We start from the raw sequence: 18,671 nt of genomic DNA, 5'->3' as shown, positions 1-18,671 counted from the left end.
ATTTGCTTTCCCAAAATGCAGCACCTCGCATTTATCTGAATTAAACTCCATCTGCCACTTCTCAGCCCATTGGTCCACCCGGTCCAGATCCTGTTGTAATCTGAGGTAACCTCCTTCACTGTCCACTACACCTCCAATTTTGGTGTCATCTGCAAACTTACTAACTGTGCTGCTTATGCTCACCTCCAAATAAATTATATAAATGACAAAAAGTAGTGGATCCAGCACCGATCCTTGTGGCATTCCACTGGTGACAGGCCTCCAGTCTGAAAAACAACCCTCCACCACCACCCTCTGTCTTCTACCTTTGAGCCAGTTCTTCATCCAAATGGCTAATTCTCCCTGTATTCCATGAGATCTAACCAGTCTCCCATGGGGAACCTTGTTGAACGCCTTACTGTAGTCCTTATAGATCACGTGCTCACTCTGCCCTCATCAATTCTCTTTGTTACTTCTTCAAAAACTTAATGAAGTTTGTGGGACATGATTTCCCACGCACAAAGCCATGTTGACTATCCCGAATCAGTCCTTGCCTTTCCAAATACATCTACACCCTGTCCCTCAGGATTCCTTCCAACAACTTGCCCACCACCGACATCAGACTCATCAGTGTATAGTTCCCTGGCTTGTCCTTACCACCCTTCTTAAACAATGTCACCACGTTAGCCAACTCCAGTCTTCCCACACGTCACTGCGACTATCGCTGATACAAATATCTCAGCAAAGAGCCCAACAATCACTTCCCTAGCTTCCCACAGAGTTCTAGGATACACCTGATCAAGTCCTGGGGATTTATCCACTTTTGTGTGTTTCAAGACCTCCAGCACTTCCTCTTTTTCTTTCAGGATGTCACCATCTATTTCCCTACATTCTATATCTTCCATGTCCTTTTCCACAGTAAGCACTGATGCAAAATACTTGTTTAGTACCTCCCCCATCTCCTGCGGTTCCACACAAAGGCCGCCTTGCTGTTCTTTGAGGGGTCAACAGTGTGGTGCTGGAAAAGCACAGCAGGTCAGGCAGCTGAGAAGCAGAAAAATCGATGTTTCGGGCAAAAGCCTTTCATCAGGAATGAGGCTGGGAGACTGGGGGGTGGAAAGATAAATGGGAGGGGGCGGGGCTAGGGGAAGGTAGCTGAGAGTGCAATGGGTGGATGGAGGTGGGGTAATGGGAATAGGTCGGAGGGGAGGGTGGAGTGGATAGTTGGGAAGGAAGATGGACAGGTGGGCAGGTCATGAGGGCGGTGCGGAGCTGGAAGGTTGGAATTAGGATAAGGTGGGGGAGGGGAAATGAAGAAACTGGTGAAATCCACATTATGCTATGGGGTTGGAGGGTCGTGAGGCATAAGAAGAGGCGTTCTTCCTTCAGGCATCAGGCGGTAAGGGAATAGCGATGGAGGAGGCTCAGGACCTGCATGTCCGCGGTGGAGAGGGAGGGGGAATTCGCCACTGTGCGGTGGGGTTGGTTGGTGTGGGTGTCCCGTAGATGTTCCCTGAAGTGCTCTGCGAGTAGGTGTCCTGTCTCTCCAACGTAGAGGAGACCGCATCAGGAGCAACGGATATAGTAAATGGCACGTGTGGAAGTGGAGGTGATACTTTGATAGATGTGGAAGGCTCCTTTGGGGCCTTGGATGGAGGTGAGTGGGGAGGTGTGGGTGCAGGTTTTGTAATTCTTGCGGTGGCAGGGGAAGATGCCAGGAGGGGAGGTTGGGTTGTTGGGAGGTGTGGACCTGACAACGTCGCTGAGGGAACGGTCTTTACGGAAAGCAGACAAGGGTAGGGAGGGAAATATGCCTCTGGTGATGGGGTCCGTTTGTAGGTGGTGGAAATGGTGGAGGATGATGCGATGTATGCAGAGGTTGGTGGGGTGGAAGGTGAGGACCAGGGAGGTTCTGTCCTTGTTGCAGTTGGAGGGGTGGGGTTCAAGGGCAGGGGTGAGGATAGTGGATAAGATGGGCTGGAGGACATCAACCACCATGTGGAAGGGAAAGATATGGTCTTTTTTTTTGGCTATCTCGTGTGTTCTGTGGTGGAACTGGTCGCCCTGGGAGCAGATGTGGTGGAGGTGGAGGAATTGGAAATAAAGGATAGCATTTTTGCAGGAGGCAGGGTGGGAGGAGGTGTAATCCAGGTAGCTGTGGGAGTTGGTGAGTTTGTAGAAAATGTCAGTGTTGAGTCGGTCACAGTTGATGGAGGTGGAGGGGTCCAGGATGAGGAGGGAGGTGTCAGAGATAGTCCAGGTGAGTTTAAGGTCGGGGTGGAATGTGTTGGTGAAGTTGATGAACTGTTCAACTTCCACTAGGTGGCGCCGATGCAGTCATTAATGTCACGGATGAAAAGGTGGGGAGTGGCACTGGTGTAACGGCGGAAGATAGACTGTTCCACGTAGCCGACAAAGAGACAGGCATAGCTGGGACCCATGCGGGTGCCCCTGGCTAGCCCTTTCGGCTGGAGGAAGTGGGAGGATTCGAAGGAGAAACCGTGAAGGGTGAGGACCACTTTAGCCAAACGAATTAGTGTGTCAGTGGAAGGGTACTGGTGGGGATGTCAGGAGAGGAAGAATTGGAGGGCTTAGAGGCCTGGTCATGGCGGATGGAGGTGTATACTTTGAGGGGCCCTATTCTCTCCCTAGTTACCCTTTTGTCCTTAATGTATTTGTAAAAACCTTTTGGATTCTCCTTAACACTATTTGTCAAAGCTATCTCATGTCCCCTTTTTGCCCTCTTGATTTCCCTCTTAAGTATACTCTTCTAAGGATTCACTCGATCTATCCTGTCTATACCTGACATCTGCTTCCTTCTTTTTCTTAACCAAACCCTCAGTTTCTTTAGTCATCCAGCATTCCCTATACCTACAGCCTTTCCTTTCACCCGAACAGGAATACACTGCCTCTGGATTCTCGCTATCTCATTTCTGTGGGCTTCCCATTTTCCAGCCGTCCCTTTACCTGCAAACATCTGCCCCCAATCAGCTTTTGAAAGTTCTTACCAATACCATCAAAATTAGCCTTCCTCCAGTTTAGAAATTTAACTTATAGATTTGGTCTATCCTTTTCCATCACTATTTTAAAACTAAGAGAGTTATGGTCGCTGGCCCCAAATTGCTCCCCCACTGACACCTCAGTCACCTGCCCTGCCTTATTTCCCAAGAGGAGGTCATGTTTTGCACCTTCTCTAGTAGGGACATCCACATACTGAATCAGAAAAGTGTCTTGTACACACTTAACAAATTCCTCTCCATCTAAACCTTTAACACTATTGCAGTCCCAGTCGATGTTTGGAAAGTTAAAATCCCTTACCATAACCACCCTATTATTCCTACAGATAACTGAAATCTCCTTACAAATTTGTTTCTTAATTTCCCTCTGACTATTAAGAGGTCTATAATACAATCCCAATAAGGTATTCATCCCTTTCTTATTTCTTAGTTCCACCCAAATAACTTCCCTGGATGTACATCCTGGATATCCTCCGTCAGTACAGCTGTAATGCTATCCCTTATCAAAAATGCCACTCCCCCTCCTCTCTTGCCTCCCTTTCTACCCTTCCTGTAGCATTTGTATCCTGGAACATTAAGCTGCCAGTCCTGTCCATCTCTGAGCCACATTTCTGTAATTGCTATGGTATCCCAGTCCCATGTTCCTAACCATGCCCTGAGTTCATCTGCCTTCCCTATTAGGCTTCTTACATTGAAATAAATGCAGTTTATCAGTCCCACCTTGTTCTCTGCTTTGTCCCTGCCTGACCTGACTGTTTGACTCGCTTCCTTTCTCAACTGCACCCGTCTTAGATTGATCTTTTTCCTCACTATCTCCCTGGGTCCCACCCCCCAACCTTAATAGTTTAAATCCTCCTGAGCAACTTTAGCAAATTTCCCTGCCAGTATATTAGACTCTTCCAATTCAGGTACAGGTCACTTCTACCCCAAGAGAGATTCCAATGATCCAAAAATGTGAATCCTTCTCCCATACATCAGCTTCTCAGCCATGCATTCATCTGCTCTATCTGTCTATTCCCATCCTCACTAGCTCGCAGCACTGGTAATAATCCAGATATTACTACTCTCAAGGATCTCTTTTTTAAAATTCCTGCCTAACTCTCTATATTCTCCCTTCAGAATCTTATGCTTTTCCCTTCCTATGTCAATGGTTCCAATATGTACAATGACTTCCTGCTGGTCCCTCTCCCCTTTGAGAACATTCTGCACCCTCTCTGAAACATCCTTGATCCTGGCACCAGGGAGGCAACACACCATTCTGATTTGTCGCTGCTGGCCACAGAAACGTCTGTCTGTGCTTCAGACCAGAGAGTCCCCTAAAGCAATCGATCTCTTGGAACCCGACATAACCCTTATTGCATTAGAGCCAGTCTCGATACCAGAAACTTGGCTGTTCATGCTACATTCCCTTGAGAATCTATCACCCCCTACATTTTCCAAAACAGCATACTTGTTTGAAATGTGGATAGCCACAGAACATGCCTGCACTACCTGCCTACCACTCTTACCTTTCCTGGAGTTAACCCATCTACGTGACTGTATCTGCAACCCAGCCTCCCCCTCACTGAGGATGAACGGTTAGTCCTCAGCAAAGGCCTCACATTCATCCTTCTATGCTCGAGTAATGAGTTCGACAAGCGTTGTGACCTTGAACATTTCTTCCGCCGCCTCTGCCTCCGGGCCCACTTTTTCAATCAGGATACCCACCCACCCACCAAGGACCCCTTCTTTCACCTCAAACACACCCCATCCACTTGGACTCCCTGAAATGGCCTATTATTGCCCTCAATCTCTTCATTTCTAACGGATATCGACTACCTCAACCTGTCCACGCTTCTCACCTGCTCCCTCAACGCACAGCTCTGCACTCTGTCCGCTCCTACCCCAACCTCACCAAACCCGCAGACAAGGGGGGGGGGGCAGTGGTAGTTTGGCGGACCACTCTCTACATCGCTGAAGCCAGGCGCCAACTCGCAGACACATCCTCCTACTGCCCCCTCAACCAGGACCTCACCTCCCATCACCAAACTATCATCTGCCAGACCATCCACGTTTGGGGATCGCCCATCCTCAGCTCCAACCTCATCATCCATGAACCCCACACCTCTGGATTGTATCCCCTACTGAAGATTCACAAGCCTGACTTCCCTGGTTGACCCACTGTCTCAATATTGTATTCAATATTTATGCTGAAAATGTGTTGCTGGAAAAGCGCAGCAGGTCAGGCAGCATCCAAGGAACAGGAGAATCAACGTTTCGGGCATAAGCCCTTCTTTATGCCAACATAACATACAATTGCCCAGAATTGGTTGCAGGAACAACAATTAATCCTACTTGCCAATTCACTAGTTTCAAAATAGAGATTCTGCAGTGAAGGAGGTAGGTACCACTGCTATATCAAAGAGTGGCTTCAATTACACTTTCTTCAATGCAGCTGCCGATTACATTATTTGTGAAAGGGGATTCACCAAGTTGAAGGAGAAAAGGGGCTGAACATGCATACTTCACCTGCAAAAGTACTGCACTTTTAGATCTCCCCAGACACATGTGCTATCACAATGAAATGTTACTATCTACTTCATGCCAAAATAATGCAGGATATCCTTGTAGTATAGCTACAGACCATATGTCTGAACAAAAGAGAGGAAAATACATACCAGAGAGCTGGAATCAACTTATGAAGTTAAACACATGCTAAAGCCATGCAGTTTGCGAGGTAATGAGTATGAGAGATGAACAATTATTGGATATTAACATGGCTATAAAATATGGGGAATTGGTTGATGGGAAATATTCCTGTCATCAAAGCCTTGTTCACATTGTGACAAAGCAGTCATACACAACCTGGCACAAAATAAATCAGAACCTAATGCAGGTTTGACACACTCCCCATATTTGACAATAGAATCATGCCAACAGATCAGAAATTCAGTGGCAAGTGGGAATGAGACAGAATGGACAATTTAAACAACTTGTGAAGAAAACTGCCTACATAATGCTGCATAGACACAAGCTAACCATCAAGTCTCAGGAAATCAATTTTAAAGGAACTGTTACAACAGAAACCAGTTGCAAGGTAATAATCGTCAGAGTTAAAGACTGTAGTTAAAATAAACCTAAATAGCTGAAAGCCACGAAGAACCATGAGGCATGGAGTGTGGACAGCCCTTATTATCAGGTATAGGCAATCTATAACATAGCAGATACAGAAAGTTTATACTTTCAGTAAAGTGTCATTTTCTCACAAGTGTGTCTCAAGAAAGGAAACAAGCAACCATCAGATGTGACCTTCAAATACCACTCTGAACATATTACATAAAAGCCATGACTTAGACTGAATTACTGCAGAAAATTAGCCTGTTAAAGCTCAAGCTGCAGGTATACTGAACAAAAGATCCAATCCTTTCTTAGAATTCTTTCTGATAAGATACTGACACATGAGAATCACACTCTCATGTGAACTATTACTAAAACTGTAATTACTCTCATACAGGGGGACGTGATGGCCTACTTGTATTATTGCTGGACTGTTAACCCAGAGACTCAGATAATGCTCTGGGGACGCAGGTTTGAATCCTGTAACAGCAGATGGTAGAATTTGAATTCAATAAATATCTAGAATTAAAGAGTCTAATGATGACCATGAATCCATTGCTGATTGTCAGGAAAAATAATCTGATTCACTAATGTCCTTTAGGGAAGAAAACTCCCGGTCTGACCTACATGTGACTCCAGATCCAAAGCATCATGGTTGAATCTTAACTGCCCTTTGGGCAATAAATGCTACCTGGCCAGTGATATCCTCATCCCGTGAATAAATAAAGGATATGGATTTTTAACAACTATTGACCTGTGCAGCATCACATTTCTCAATAGTAAGTGACAATATACAATGTTTAGACTCATTTATTTCTCTACAGAAAATCCATTATGTACAAGACAGGAACGATAATTTTAGGAAGAAAGCATTCTCTATTTTTCTCAACATCATATAAAGCATTTCTTTATTTGGCATAATTCTAGGTATAAGCCACCTGAATTGATTATATTCTTAAAATCATAGTGTGAAACTCAGCTTCAGAAACATTTTGTTTTTACAGTATCTCATCTCAGTATCAAGAAAGCTGAAATTAGAGTTGGACAGCATGGATACATGCCCTTCAGCCCCATTTGTCCATGCCAACCAGATTTCTTAAACTGAACTAGTCCCATTTGCCTGTGTTTCGCCCATATCCCTCTAAACCTATCCTACCCATGTTCCTGTCCAAATGGCTTTAAATATTGTAATTGTACCCATCTGTACTACTTCCTCTGGCAGCTTATTCTGTATGCACACCATCCTCCGTGTGAAAAAGTTGCTCCTCAAGCCCCTTTTAAATCTTTCACTTCTCACCTTAAACCTATGCCCGCCAGTTTTGAACTCCCCTATTCTGGGGAAAAGACATTCGCTATTTACCTTATCTACGTCCCTCATGATTTTATAAACCTCTAATAAGGTCACCCGTCAGCCTCTTATACTCCAGGGCAAAATGTCCCAGCTTATCCTTATAAATCAAACATTCCAGTCTTGGCAATATTCTTGTAAATCTTTTTGCATCTTTTCCAGTTTAAACTCCATCTGCCACTCCTCAGCCAACTCGATCAAGATCCTGTTGTACTCTTAGATAACCTTCTTCACTGGCCACTGTACCACCAATTTTGGTGCCATCAGTAAATTTACTAACCATACCTCCTATATTCTCATCCAAATTGCTTATATGAATTATGAACAATAGTCGACCCAGCACCGATCCTTGTGCAGACCACTGGTTACAGGCCTCCAGTCTGAATAATAACCCTCTACCATGACCCTCTGTCTCCAAAGCTATGCCCCCTTTTGTCCTCCTGATTTCCCTCTTAAATGTACTCCTATACCCTCTATACCCCTCAAGGGATTCACGGACATATGTCTCCTCCTTTTTCTTGACCAGACAGGTCATTGTCAAAAACATCATGAGCTATAGATCCCATGTTACTTTTCAGATTGTTGTTCATGCTTGTTTAGCCACAGCATATTGCTTCTTGTCTTACATCACAGATTGAGAAAGAGAACATATGATAACAAAGCAGGATCTGCATATTCTAAACAAACGCTTATTAAGTGCTGCCTTTGTATGTTCCACAGTTCAGCAGTAGAATGGTTACAGTGGTATCAGCAGGCAATTCACATTGGCACTGTTCATAAATTGTATAAACATATCATATTTCTCAAAAAGTAGAAATTATTTGGGACCTGAAGGGCAGTTACTGTTATTGACATTGAGATTTCTACCATCCAATTACATCTCTGTACAATGAAATCTAAAACAGTTTGTAGATATACAGCAATTTTGGAAGCACTCAAGGTACAGATCGCAACACATCATGAGTTCCCATTTAACTCTGACATTCAACACTAATGACTAAATTTGTTTGTGCACTGGTACTGCAACAATTGCTAATAAAGTAAAAGAATGAACTGTAAACTATCCTAAATACATATATTATTCGGACAGAGAAGAAAACTATCAAATCACATTACATTTTAATTCATCAATATCTTTACCTCCTCCCATCTTAGTCTCAAAATGCCCATCCAGAGCTGTCCATAATATAGCTTATAATGTCTACCTATTCAACCTCTGATCCAGCTAGCAAGGTCTTGTTCTAGCAAAAAAGACACTCTTGTTTTATTCTACTTGCACCCTCGCAACTATGTCCCAGTTTGTTGCAGTCTTGTCTTTGAGCCACAAGCTTGTGAATTCAACACCAGGTATGAACACAAAAATCACAGTTGACAGTTGAGGGGTGACCTTATAGAGGTTTATAAAATCATGAGGGGCATGGATAGGATAAATAGACAAAGTATTTTCCCTGGGGTGTTGGAGTCCAGAACTAGAGGGCATAGGTTTAGGGTGAGAGGAGAAAGATATAAAAGAGACCTAAGGGGCAACTTTTTCACGCAGAGGGTGGCACATGTATGGAATGAGCTGCCAGAGGAAGTGGTGGAGGCAAGTACAATTGCAACATTTTAAAGGCATCTGGATGGGTATATGAATTGGAAGGGTTTGGAGGGATATGTGCCAAGTGCTGGCAGGTGAGACTAGATTGGGTTGGGCTATCTGGTCGGTATGGACGAGTTGGACTGAAGGGTCTGTTTCCATGCTGTACATCTCTATGACTCTATGACAGTCCAGGAAGTATTGTGGGAATATTACAGTGTAGAAAGTGCCATGTTTTGGTTGAGATGTCAAAATTTGACTGCTCTCTCAAATGAATGTAGAGGATCATACATCAATATTTCAAAGAATAACAAGGGAATTCTCCATAGTGCCCTGACTGATCTTTGTCAGTATTCGATTTAATAGAAAAATAAACAAATTGTCTCTGTGGGATGCACCTTTATGGAAATTGGCTGTTGCCTTCCTGACAATACAAAAGCAATTGCACTTCAAAAATTCTTAATTGGTTACACAGTGCTTGGGACATTCCAAGCTGTAAAAATGGTGATGTAAGCACATGCCTTTCTTCATCACAAAGTAGTAAACAAATGATTATATAAAGAGACACAACCTGTGCTCAACCTAGAATGGCACTAATCTACAGAAATTTATAGGAGGTTAGTACATTTTTGTCAAACTAGACACTGCAAAACAATCAAAATTATTATACCAGTAATCTTTCACATAATACATATTATGACTCTGTTACTAACAATCCATTTATCTTTTTCTAAAAAACAATCCAAATTTACAGACTATTCCAATGACAAAGTCAGTGACGATGAAATGTCCAGCAATCCAAAAGAACCAAGAGTATACCAACTCAAACAACCTGTCAACAAAAATTGGCAGTAGACAAGATGTATCCTAGAAGCAAACAGCTATCAACTGAGACATAGAACACATATCTGCATAGCACAGGAAGAGACAGGTTCACAATGTTGTGCTAAACATGACGCTAAACTGAACTAATCCATTCTGCCTGCCCTTGGTCCATACCCCTCCATTCTTTGCATATTCATATGCTTATCTAAAAGTCTCCTAAATGCCTCCTCCACCACCACCACTGGTGTAAAAAACCTACCCCTCATCTCCTTTGAACTTTCCTCCTCTCACCTTAAATGCATGTCCCCTAGTATTAGACATTTCAACTCTGGGAAAAAGATTCTGACTGACAACCTTTTCTATGCATTTCATAATTTTATAAGACTTCTTTCAAATCTCCCATCTGCCTCCACCAGAGAAAACAATCTGAGATTTTCTCGCCTCTTATAGCTCATACCCTCTAATCCAGGCAGCATCTTGGTAAAGCTCTTCCCAACCCTCTCCAACGACTCCACCTCTTTCCTGTAATGTAGCGACCTGAATTGAACACAATACCCTAAGTGTGGCCTAACTAAAATCTTATAAAGTTGCAACATGACATTCTGCCTCTTGTACTCAATTCCCCGACTAATAAAAACAAGCATGTCATATGCCTTCTTTACCACCCAATCTACTTGAGTGGTCATTTTCAGGGAGCTATGGACTAGAACCCCAAGATCTCTCTGTACTTCGATGCTGCTTAGGGTTCTGCCACTAACTGTATACTTTTCCTTAACATTTGATCTCCCGAAGTGCAGCACCTCACACTTTCTGGGATTAAACTCCATCTGCCATTTCTCCACCTATAGCTGCAACTGATCTATATCCTGCTGTATCCTTTGACAACCGTCTACATTGTCCACAAACCTGTAGACTTACGAACCCATCTATCTACATTTTTATCCAAGTCATTTATGTATATCACAAACAGAGGTCCCAGTACTGACCCCTGCAGAACACCAGAAATCACAGACCTCCAGCCAGAAAAATAGCCTTCTACCACTGCCCTCTGTCTTCTACAGGCAAGCCAACTCTGAATCCGCACAGCCAACTCAGTGAATTCCATGCATCTTAATCTTCTGGATGAGCCTACCTTGTCGAAAGCCTTACGAAAATCCATACAGACAACATCCACTGCTCTACCCTCATCGATTACTTTTGTCACCTTGGGATTTTTTTCAAATAGATACAGCAATTATCAGTAATCTCAAATTAAATCTCAGACTCTGATAAGAAATTAAATCAAATGTTAATTTTTTTAGCAAATGAAAATACCATTTAACAATAGTTCAACTTTTACTTTTTAGTTATGACTTTGCTACTTTCCAAAAATCATTGAGATTGTTCAAAAACATCAGTTTTCAATAGACACATCAAATCAATTTCTGTGCTGCAAACGTTAAGATGGACACACATACATGTGTGCAAATAACATCTTCCCAGTTGGCCAGCTTGTAGATTGCGTGATTGTGCTACTCCCTGTGTTAAATTGCACAATGCAACTATTTCCTGCACTTCACAGAACAAGAAATACAACCTGAATGGATATTGTGGCTTTCAAGAAGACTATTTTTGTCCATGTTAGCCAGTGAACAAGTGATTGTTTATCTTTAAAGCAGTGGTTACATAAAACACATATTGCATACCATCTAATATTCTGTTGCTGGTTACGTTGTTGCGGGATTCTACTAATGGTGATTGCTCCTCACATCGTTTTGGCTTCAACCTTCGTGGCTTGGCCTCAAGGTTAGGTTGGACCATGAGAAGCTCCTGTCGTTTCCTCCTCTGCTTCTGTTCTAGTAGTGCACGCTACAGGAAAAAAAGTTAAAGCATTTGTTATGAAATAACACTTGTACTATCAAGAGGAAAATGTTATTGAGTAAAATCAACATATTTTAGAGAAGAGAAAATGTATTTTTATTAACACCCCAGTAGTCAGCTTTGGAGATTTTCAGTTAAAGAACTCGAGAATGATAACAGCACAGAAGATGGTCCTTTAGCCTGTCTTGTCTGCGTCAGTTCTCTGAAAGACGCACACAGTAATTTCTGCTTGACTGCCATTTGCCTGTAGCCCTGCAAATTTTCCCTCTTCAATTTTGAAATTTGTCTCCATCACATTGTTTCGTAGTTTATTTCATCCTAGTCACTTGATGAATAGAAGTTTTTGGTCACCTTGCCATTGATTTAAGATAAACAGCAAAAGAATCAGTGTCCTTTTTCCTCAACCGAAGATTCCAAGCAACTTGGTTGACAGAGCCCTCAGCCATGTCCAACCTATTTCCCACACTTCTGCCTTCACCTCTTCTCTGCCATCCCTCCATTTGTGGTCCTCACTGTCCAACCCTCCAGTCTCTACATCCAAAGGACCATAAGCCACCATTTCCACCACTTCCAATGGTTGGCTTGCACCAGAAACATATTCCCCTTCCCTCCCTTGTCAGCATTTCACCCCGGACACCCTGCTCCACTCCTCCTCCACTCACAACATCTCTCCATCCCACAGTACCTTCCCATGCAATTACAGATGGTGCATTACTAGATCAATTACCTCTTCCCACCTTATTATCCAAGACCCCAGACACACCTTCCTGGTGAAGCACTCATTTAACTGCCCTGCATTCAATCCTATCCATGTATTTGCTGCTCACAATGCAGTCTATTCTACACTGGGGAAACTGAGTCCTAACAGACCATAGGGCTGCTCTCTTATTGGAGAGAGACGAGTGGTGGCGGTTTAACCTGAGTATTACCATACGTGCAGAGAAGGGAGAGGTTGAAAATGAGAGTTCTTCATGGTAACCACAGCCAGTGCAAGAATACTGGGGAGACTAAATGCAGGCTGGCTAACTGATTTGCTGTACACCTACACTTGGTGTATAAAAATGGTTCTGAGCTTCCAGCTGCTTGCCACTGCAGCAGATGTCTGTGCTCCCATGCCAATATTCCTATCTGTAGCGATTCAGCAAGGCTCAATGGAAGCTGGAGGAACAACACTTCACATTGCACCTAGAAACCTTACAACCTTAACACTGAGTTTAACAATTTCAGAAGATGAACACACTCTTCGGTCCCTTCCTCCATACCTCTAGGTCCTGTTCTGTATGACTGCTCCCAGCACAGTCAACCCATTTTCAAATATTTAAACTTGTTGTTAGCACCCCACTTAACTGTTGTCTCTTTTCTGGCTTATCATTAGCAAAATGTCTGTTTGCCTATCCCTCTTCTCGCTCACACTCTTTCCATATACACTATTCTCTCTCTTTCTCTCTCTCCCCCCACTTCCGTCCTCTCTGACCAAAACCATACCCTGTCACCAGAATACATACCACCCTTCTTCATCGATCTTCAGTTCTGATGAGGGTCACTATATGTTTTGTTTCTACAAATGCTACCAGATTCAGTGGTGCTTCTCCAGCACTCTGTTTTTGTTGTTGAATATATAGCCAAACTGTTTTACTATTACTGGCATCTGCTCAAAAGGCAGAAACTTGTCCAGGTATAATGCTGTTCACAAACAGCAGTTTAAATTCAATGAAGCCAATTACTATCTTTCCAGTATACTCCCCAACATTAGAAATTAATAGAAGTTAACATGGACTGTGCTATTAAGTGGCAATGACTCATCAATTATATACTCACCAATTCTTGAATATTATCAAGATCACTTGGCTGTAGCTCTCATTACAGCCTTGATCCAAATAAGCACAAAAGCGCTGAATTCCAGAGGCGTGGTGAAAATAATTCCCCTGAACATCATTTGACCAAATATGATGCCAAAGAACTTAAGTAAAATGCAGGCAATGGGTATTAGGGAGAAAACTCTCCACTGGATAGGATAGTACTGAGTAAAGGATAGCATTATAGCTAATTTTCACTCGGTTTTACATTAATTTACAGTGAAATATTATATACATATACCTCCTAACTCAAATCATAACCACAGTTTCAATACATATCTCTTTATATTTCCTCAAACAATACCCGAATAATGCTCTCTGCCTGAATATAATTAAACACAAAATATATTCAATTAACATTAGAAGCATAGTCAGCATAAAGGAAGATGATTTTGTGGAGGCTATTGTGAGGCAGTAGTAGTGTCCCTAACTCTGGGCCAGAAGGCTTAGCTTCAAGCTCTCGTGGTGCAAAGTTGTCATAATATGTCTAAACAGGTTAACTCAAAAAAAGGTGCTGAGTTTTGAAGAAAAGGAGGCTCTTCCTTAGTATAGTGTCCTGCCTGCCTCCCAGGAGACTGGAGTTCAACTCCCCAATGGGAAATGGTTGATCTCCATGTACGTGGGTAGGATTTCAAAGGATGCAGTGTTTCAAAAGGGTCTTGTCTGAACATATTATGATTTTCTTTTTTAAAAATCACCTTGCGCTGTAACCCAGGTTATCAGTGTCTCACTGACACTGATTTCCAAGTGACTACAACCTGATTACTGCTGTGTTGCATCTGCACAGTTGAGCCAGGCTGCCGAGATGCCACTTGCCAGATGAGGCGGCCTGGTTCCAGTGTTGGGTGAACATGCACCACTGGTCAGTGAAGGAACAGGAACCTGCACAAACCCATAATGTACATATCCATTGACAACTCCTTAGATAATTAAACCATCTGTGCCTATGAGTAAATAAGACTCAGACAAAAGTTAGACTAGGGTTCATAAATGGAAAATAACATTCTTACCAGGCAAAGACCCATGTCTACCCAAAGAAAATTCAACCATTATCCTTTGGCATCCATGAATACTCAATCGCCCATCAACAACATCCTGGAGTTCAACACACCAGAAACTTTATTGAAGAAGCCATATAAATACTGTAACTACAACAGACCAGAAGCTGGGAATTCTGTTGAGTGCAACTTAATATCTTATTTTATTTTATCATTTGTGGGACGTGGGCATCACTGACAAATCCTTAATTGCACTTGAGCTGTTAATAGTGAGACACCTTCTTGCACTATTAAAATCCATGTGGTATGTGGGAAGGAAATTTAGGATTTTATAGAAAACAGATAAGAAAAATATAACTTGCATTTATGTTGCACTTTTCACGATCTCACAGAATATCTCAATGCTCTGGACAGCCAATGAAGTATTTTATAAGTGTAATTATGCTAATGGAGAAATGGCAATAGTTTCCAAGTCAGGCTGGCATATGACTTAGAGAAACCATTAGTTCATGGTGTTCTCATGCATCTGCTACCCTTGCTCATGTAGATGACAGATGTTGTGTAATTGGACACTGCTATCAAAGGTACAATGACAGGTTGCTGCAGCGTACCTTCTCAATAGTACTTACTGTAGCCAGATGTGCCTGTGATGGTAGGAGTAAATGCTTGAGATAGTACATGGAGTACAAATCAACCTGGAAGGTCTCAAGCTTCTTGGAGCATTACAGGGACTACATTCATTGGGATTACCATTTACAAGGCACAACTCCGATGTGTTAGCAGGTTTTGGGAAGTTAAGAAGTAAATTGTACAACATAAGAATTTACATGATATGCTCTTCTAGTTACAGTATTTATGACTGGTCCAGTTAATTTTATGATCAATGATAACTCCTGGATGTTGGTGGTAAAGGATGCAGTGAAGATAATGCCACTGAACATCGAGGGGAAATGGCTCAATATTCTCCTGTTGGAGATGGTCATTGCTTGGTACTTCTGTGGCATTAAGTTACTTGCTATTTATCAGCCTAGATTATAATGTTGTCAGTTCCAATAAAAGATCACCACCCTGAAATCTTAAATCTTCTCACTCCCCACAGATCTTGCCTGACTTATTAACAAAACTTACGTGCTTATTTAAATTAATATGCATATTTTGTTGTATGCAGTCAAAAACTGCTTCGTTATCTGAGGAGCTGCAAATGGAACTGAACATTGCGATCATTGGCAAGCATCCTCACTTTGGAGAGAAACATTAACAGTTTCTATCTTTACAGATGCTGCCAGACCCAATTAACTCCTCCAGCATTCTCTGTGCTCATTTTAGATTTTTTGCATCCAGAGAGAGTATTTTTCCTTTTATCCTCATGTCTGCAGAAAGAAAGGTCATTGATGAAGCAGCTGAAAATGATTAGGTCAAAGAATCTGTTCTGAGCAACTCCTGCAACAGTGCCTCTCACAACTATAAGCACTTCCTCTGTGCTACACATGACTCCAGGGAGAGGAAAGAAACCCACTCCCTTCAACGTTACTTCTACTTCTGCAAGGCAGAATACATTAAATACTCCTGAGAGCATTTCCATCGATAAAGTACAATATTAGATATGATAAAATATCCTCCAATTCCTTGCTTAAGTGTAATGAGTACATCAAGATTATCCAGGTGATTGATCGAAAGGAAGGAGGTCTTAGATTACAGAAGGATATAAATAGATTGATTAGATGAGCGGATCAGTGGCAGAAGGAATTTAGCCCCGATAAGGATGAAGTGATGAAATAAGAAGACAAAGGAATACTTGACGAATGGTAGGATACTAGAAAGCTCAGAGGGGTGTTTGTCCACAAATCCCTGAAGGTGGTAGGGCAGGTTAATAGGGTTGCTAAGGCAGCATACGGAACACCTGCCTTTATCAGTCAAGGCATAGATTATAAGAGCAGGGAGGTTATATTGGAGCTAGACAGAATTTTGGTTAGGCCACAATTAGAATACTGTGTGCAGTTTTGGTCACTGCACTATAGAAAATGTGTGATTGCCCTGAAAAGGATGCAAAGGAGATTCATTAGGATGTTGCCTTGGATGGAGTGCTTTAGTTATGAAGAGAGGTTGGATAAGTTCAGGCTATTTTCTTTGGAGCAGAGAAATATATAAGATTGCAATGGGCGTGGACAGGGTGAACAGAAAGCAGCTGTCCCCCTTAATTGAAGAGTCAGTAATAATAGTTTACACTTTTAAGGTGGAAGACAGGAGGGGATTGGAGGAAAAAACATTCCATTCAGAAGGTGGTGAGGGCCTAAAATGCACTGCCTGGGAGGGTAGTTATGCAGGAAACCTCATAACCTTTAAAAAAGTACTTGGATGAACACTTGAAAAGTCATAACATTCCAGTCTAGAGGCCTACAGCTGAAAAGTGGGACTATTGTAGATTTAACATAGTTTTGGCAGAACAGGCTCGATGGGCTGAAGGGCCTCTTCTATGCTATATGATTCTATGCATCTACAACAACACACAAGATCAACAACTTCAAGGAGAAACTGCCATGTAATTGGCACTACCTTCATCATCAGTGCAACATAGCTGCAATATATATCTACAAGATGCACTGCAACAATTCATCAAAGTTTTAACTGCATTTGTCAAACTTGTGCCCTTTAGGTTAAAACGGGAGTAACATCACCTCCAAGTTACCTTCTAAAGCACACACCATCTTAACTTGGAAATATGTTATCTTTCCATCATTGTCACTGGGTTAAAATCCTGGAACTGTCCACCTTAAAGCACAATGGAGTATCGTCTTCATACAGACTTATGACTCACATCAGAGTCAGCATGGCTTCATGCCTGCCAAGTCTATTACATATCACTGAGGTAGTATCACGCAGGAAAAATAAAGGTGAATCAGTAGATGTAATACATTTGGATTTCCAAAAGGCATTTTATAATGTACTGCACATAAAGCTACTAAATAAGAGCCATTGTATTTGGGGTAGTATAATATCATGTATAGAAAATTGGCTAATTAATAGAAGACAGGTAGGATAAAGAGGGAATTTTCAGGATGGCAATCTGTTATTAGTGGATGGTCAGCGTGGTGATCACATTGTTTACAACTAGCTTCGTCTGCAGTTGCTTATCCATTATCACTTTGAAAGCAGTATTTGTCCCGCCTCAAATATACATATCTTGGAAGGAGCCTCAGCAATGCCTTCTTTTTCCAATTATCAAATATTTTTATGATCCCTAATCAGAGTTCTCTTTTAGAATAGTTACTACTTTGGATCCAGGAGGCTAAGGTTGTAATCCCACCTGCTCCAAAGGCGTGTAATAATATCTCTGAACAGATTGATTAGAAAATATGTTGAACTTAATCAGCCCCACTCTTCCTCTGATGAGCATTTTACTATTCATATGCTTTCAAACTCTTTTGGACTCTCCTTTATACCAGTCTTTGCTCATATTCTCACATTCTGATTTTCTATTTCACTTTGCCTCTGAATTTTCTATATTAAGTCTAGTTCTCACCTGTATTATCATGTCATTTTTTAGGCACTTTTTTCTGCTTCATAATTCTTTGCTTACCTTTCCCTCTCATTGGAGCGTACCTTGACTGCATCAAACTATTGCCTTTTTAAAGTTAACTAACAGTTTTATTTGCAAATACAGTCATACAGATGTACAGCACGGAAACAGACCCTTCGGTCCAACCCATCCATGCCGACCAGATATCTCAATCCAATCTAGTCCCACCTGCCAGCACCCGGCCCATATCCCTCCAAACCCTTCCTATTCATATACCAATCCAAACGCCTCTTAAATATTGCAATTGTACTAGCCTCCACCACATCCTCTGGCAGCTCATTCCATACACGTACCACCCATTGCGTGCAAAGGTTGCCCCTTAGGTCTCTTTTATATCTTTCCCCTCTCACCCTAAACCTATGCCCTCTAGTTTTGGACTCCCCAACCCCAGGGAAAACACTTTGCCTATTTATCCTATCCATGCCCCTCATAATTTTGTAAACGCCTATAAGGTCATCCTACAGCCTCCAATGCTCCAGGGAAAACAGCCCCAGCCTGTTCAGCCTCTCCCTGTAGCTCAGATCCTCCAACCCTGGCAA

General features: G+C 42.2%; 1 protein-coding gene across 3 annotated transcripts in view; it reads right to left on the bottom strand.

Moving 5' to 3' along the window:
• The window catches only part of LOC122559618 (tubby-related protein 3-like), a 136,178-nt gene that overhangs the window by 40,575 nt on the left and 76,932 nt on the right, over positions 1–18,671 (bottom strand). For all 3 annotated transcript variants that reach the window (XM_043709409.1, XM_043709410.1, XM_043709408.1), the window contains exon 3: positions 11,527–11,689. In XM_043709409.1, the coding sequence (XP_043565344.1) occupies positions 11,527–11,689 (163 nt within the window). The remainder of the gene's footprint in view (positions 1–11,526; positions 11,690–18,671) is intronic.

This window comes from Chiloscyllium plagiosum, chromosome 19 (assembly GCF_004010195.1).
Source record: "Chiloscyllium plagiosum isolate BGI_BamShark_2017 chromosome 19, ASM401019v2, whole genome shotgun sequence".
NCBI lineage: Eukaryota > Metazoa > Chordata > Chondrichthyes > Orectolobiformes > Hemiscylliidae > Chiloscyllium > Chiloscyllium plagiosum.
Note: the sequence above shows the minus strand (reverse complement) of the source record. Positions and strands in the feature narration are given on the sequence as shown.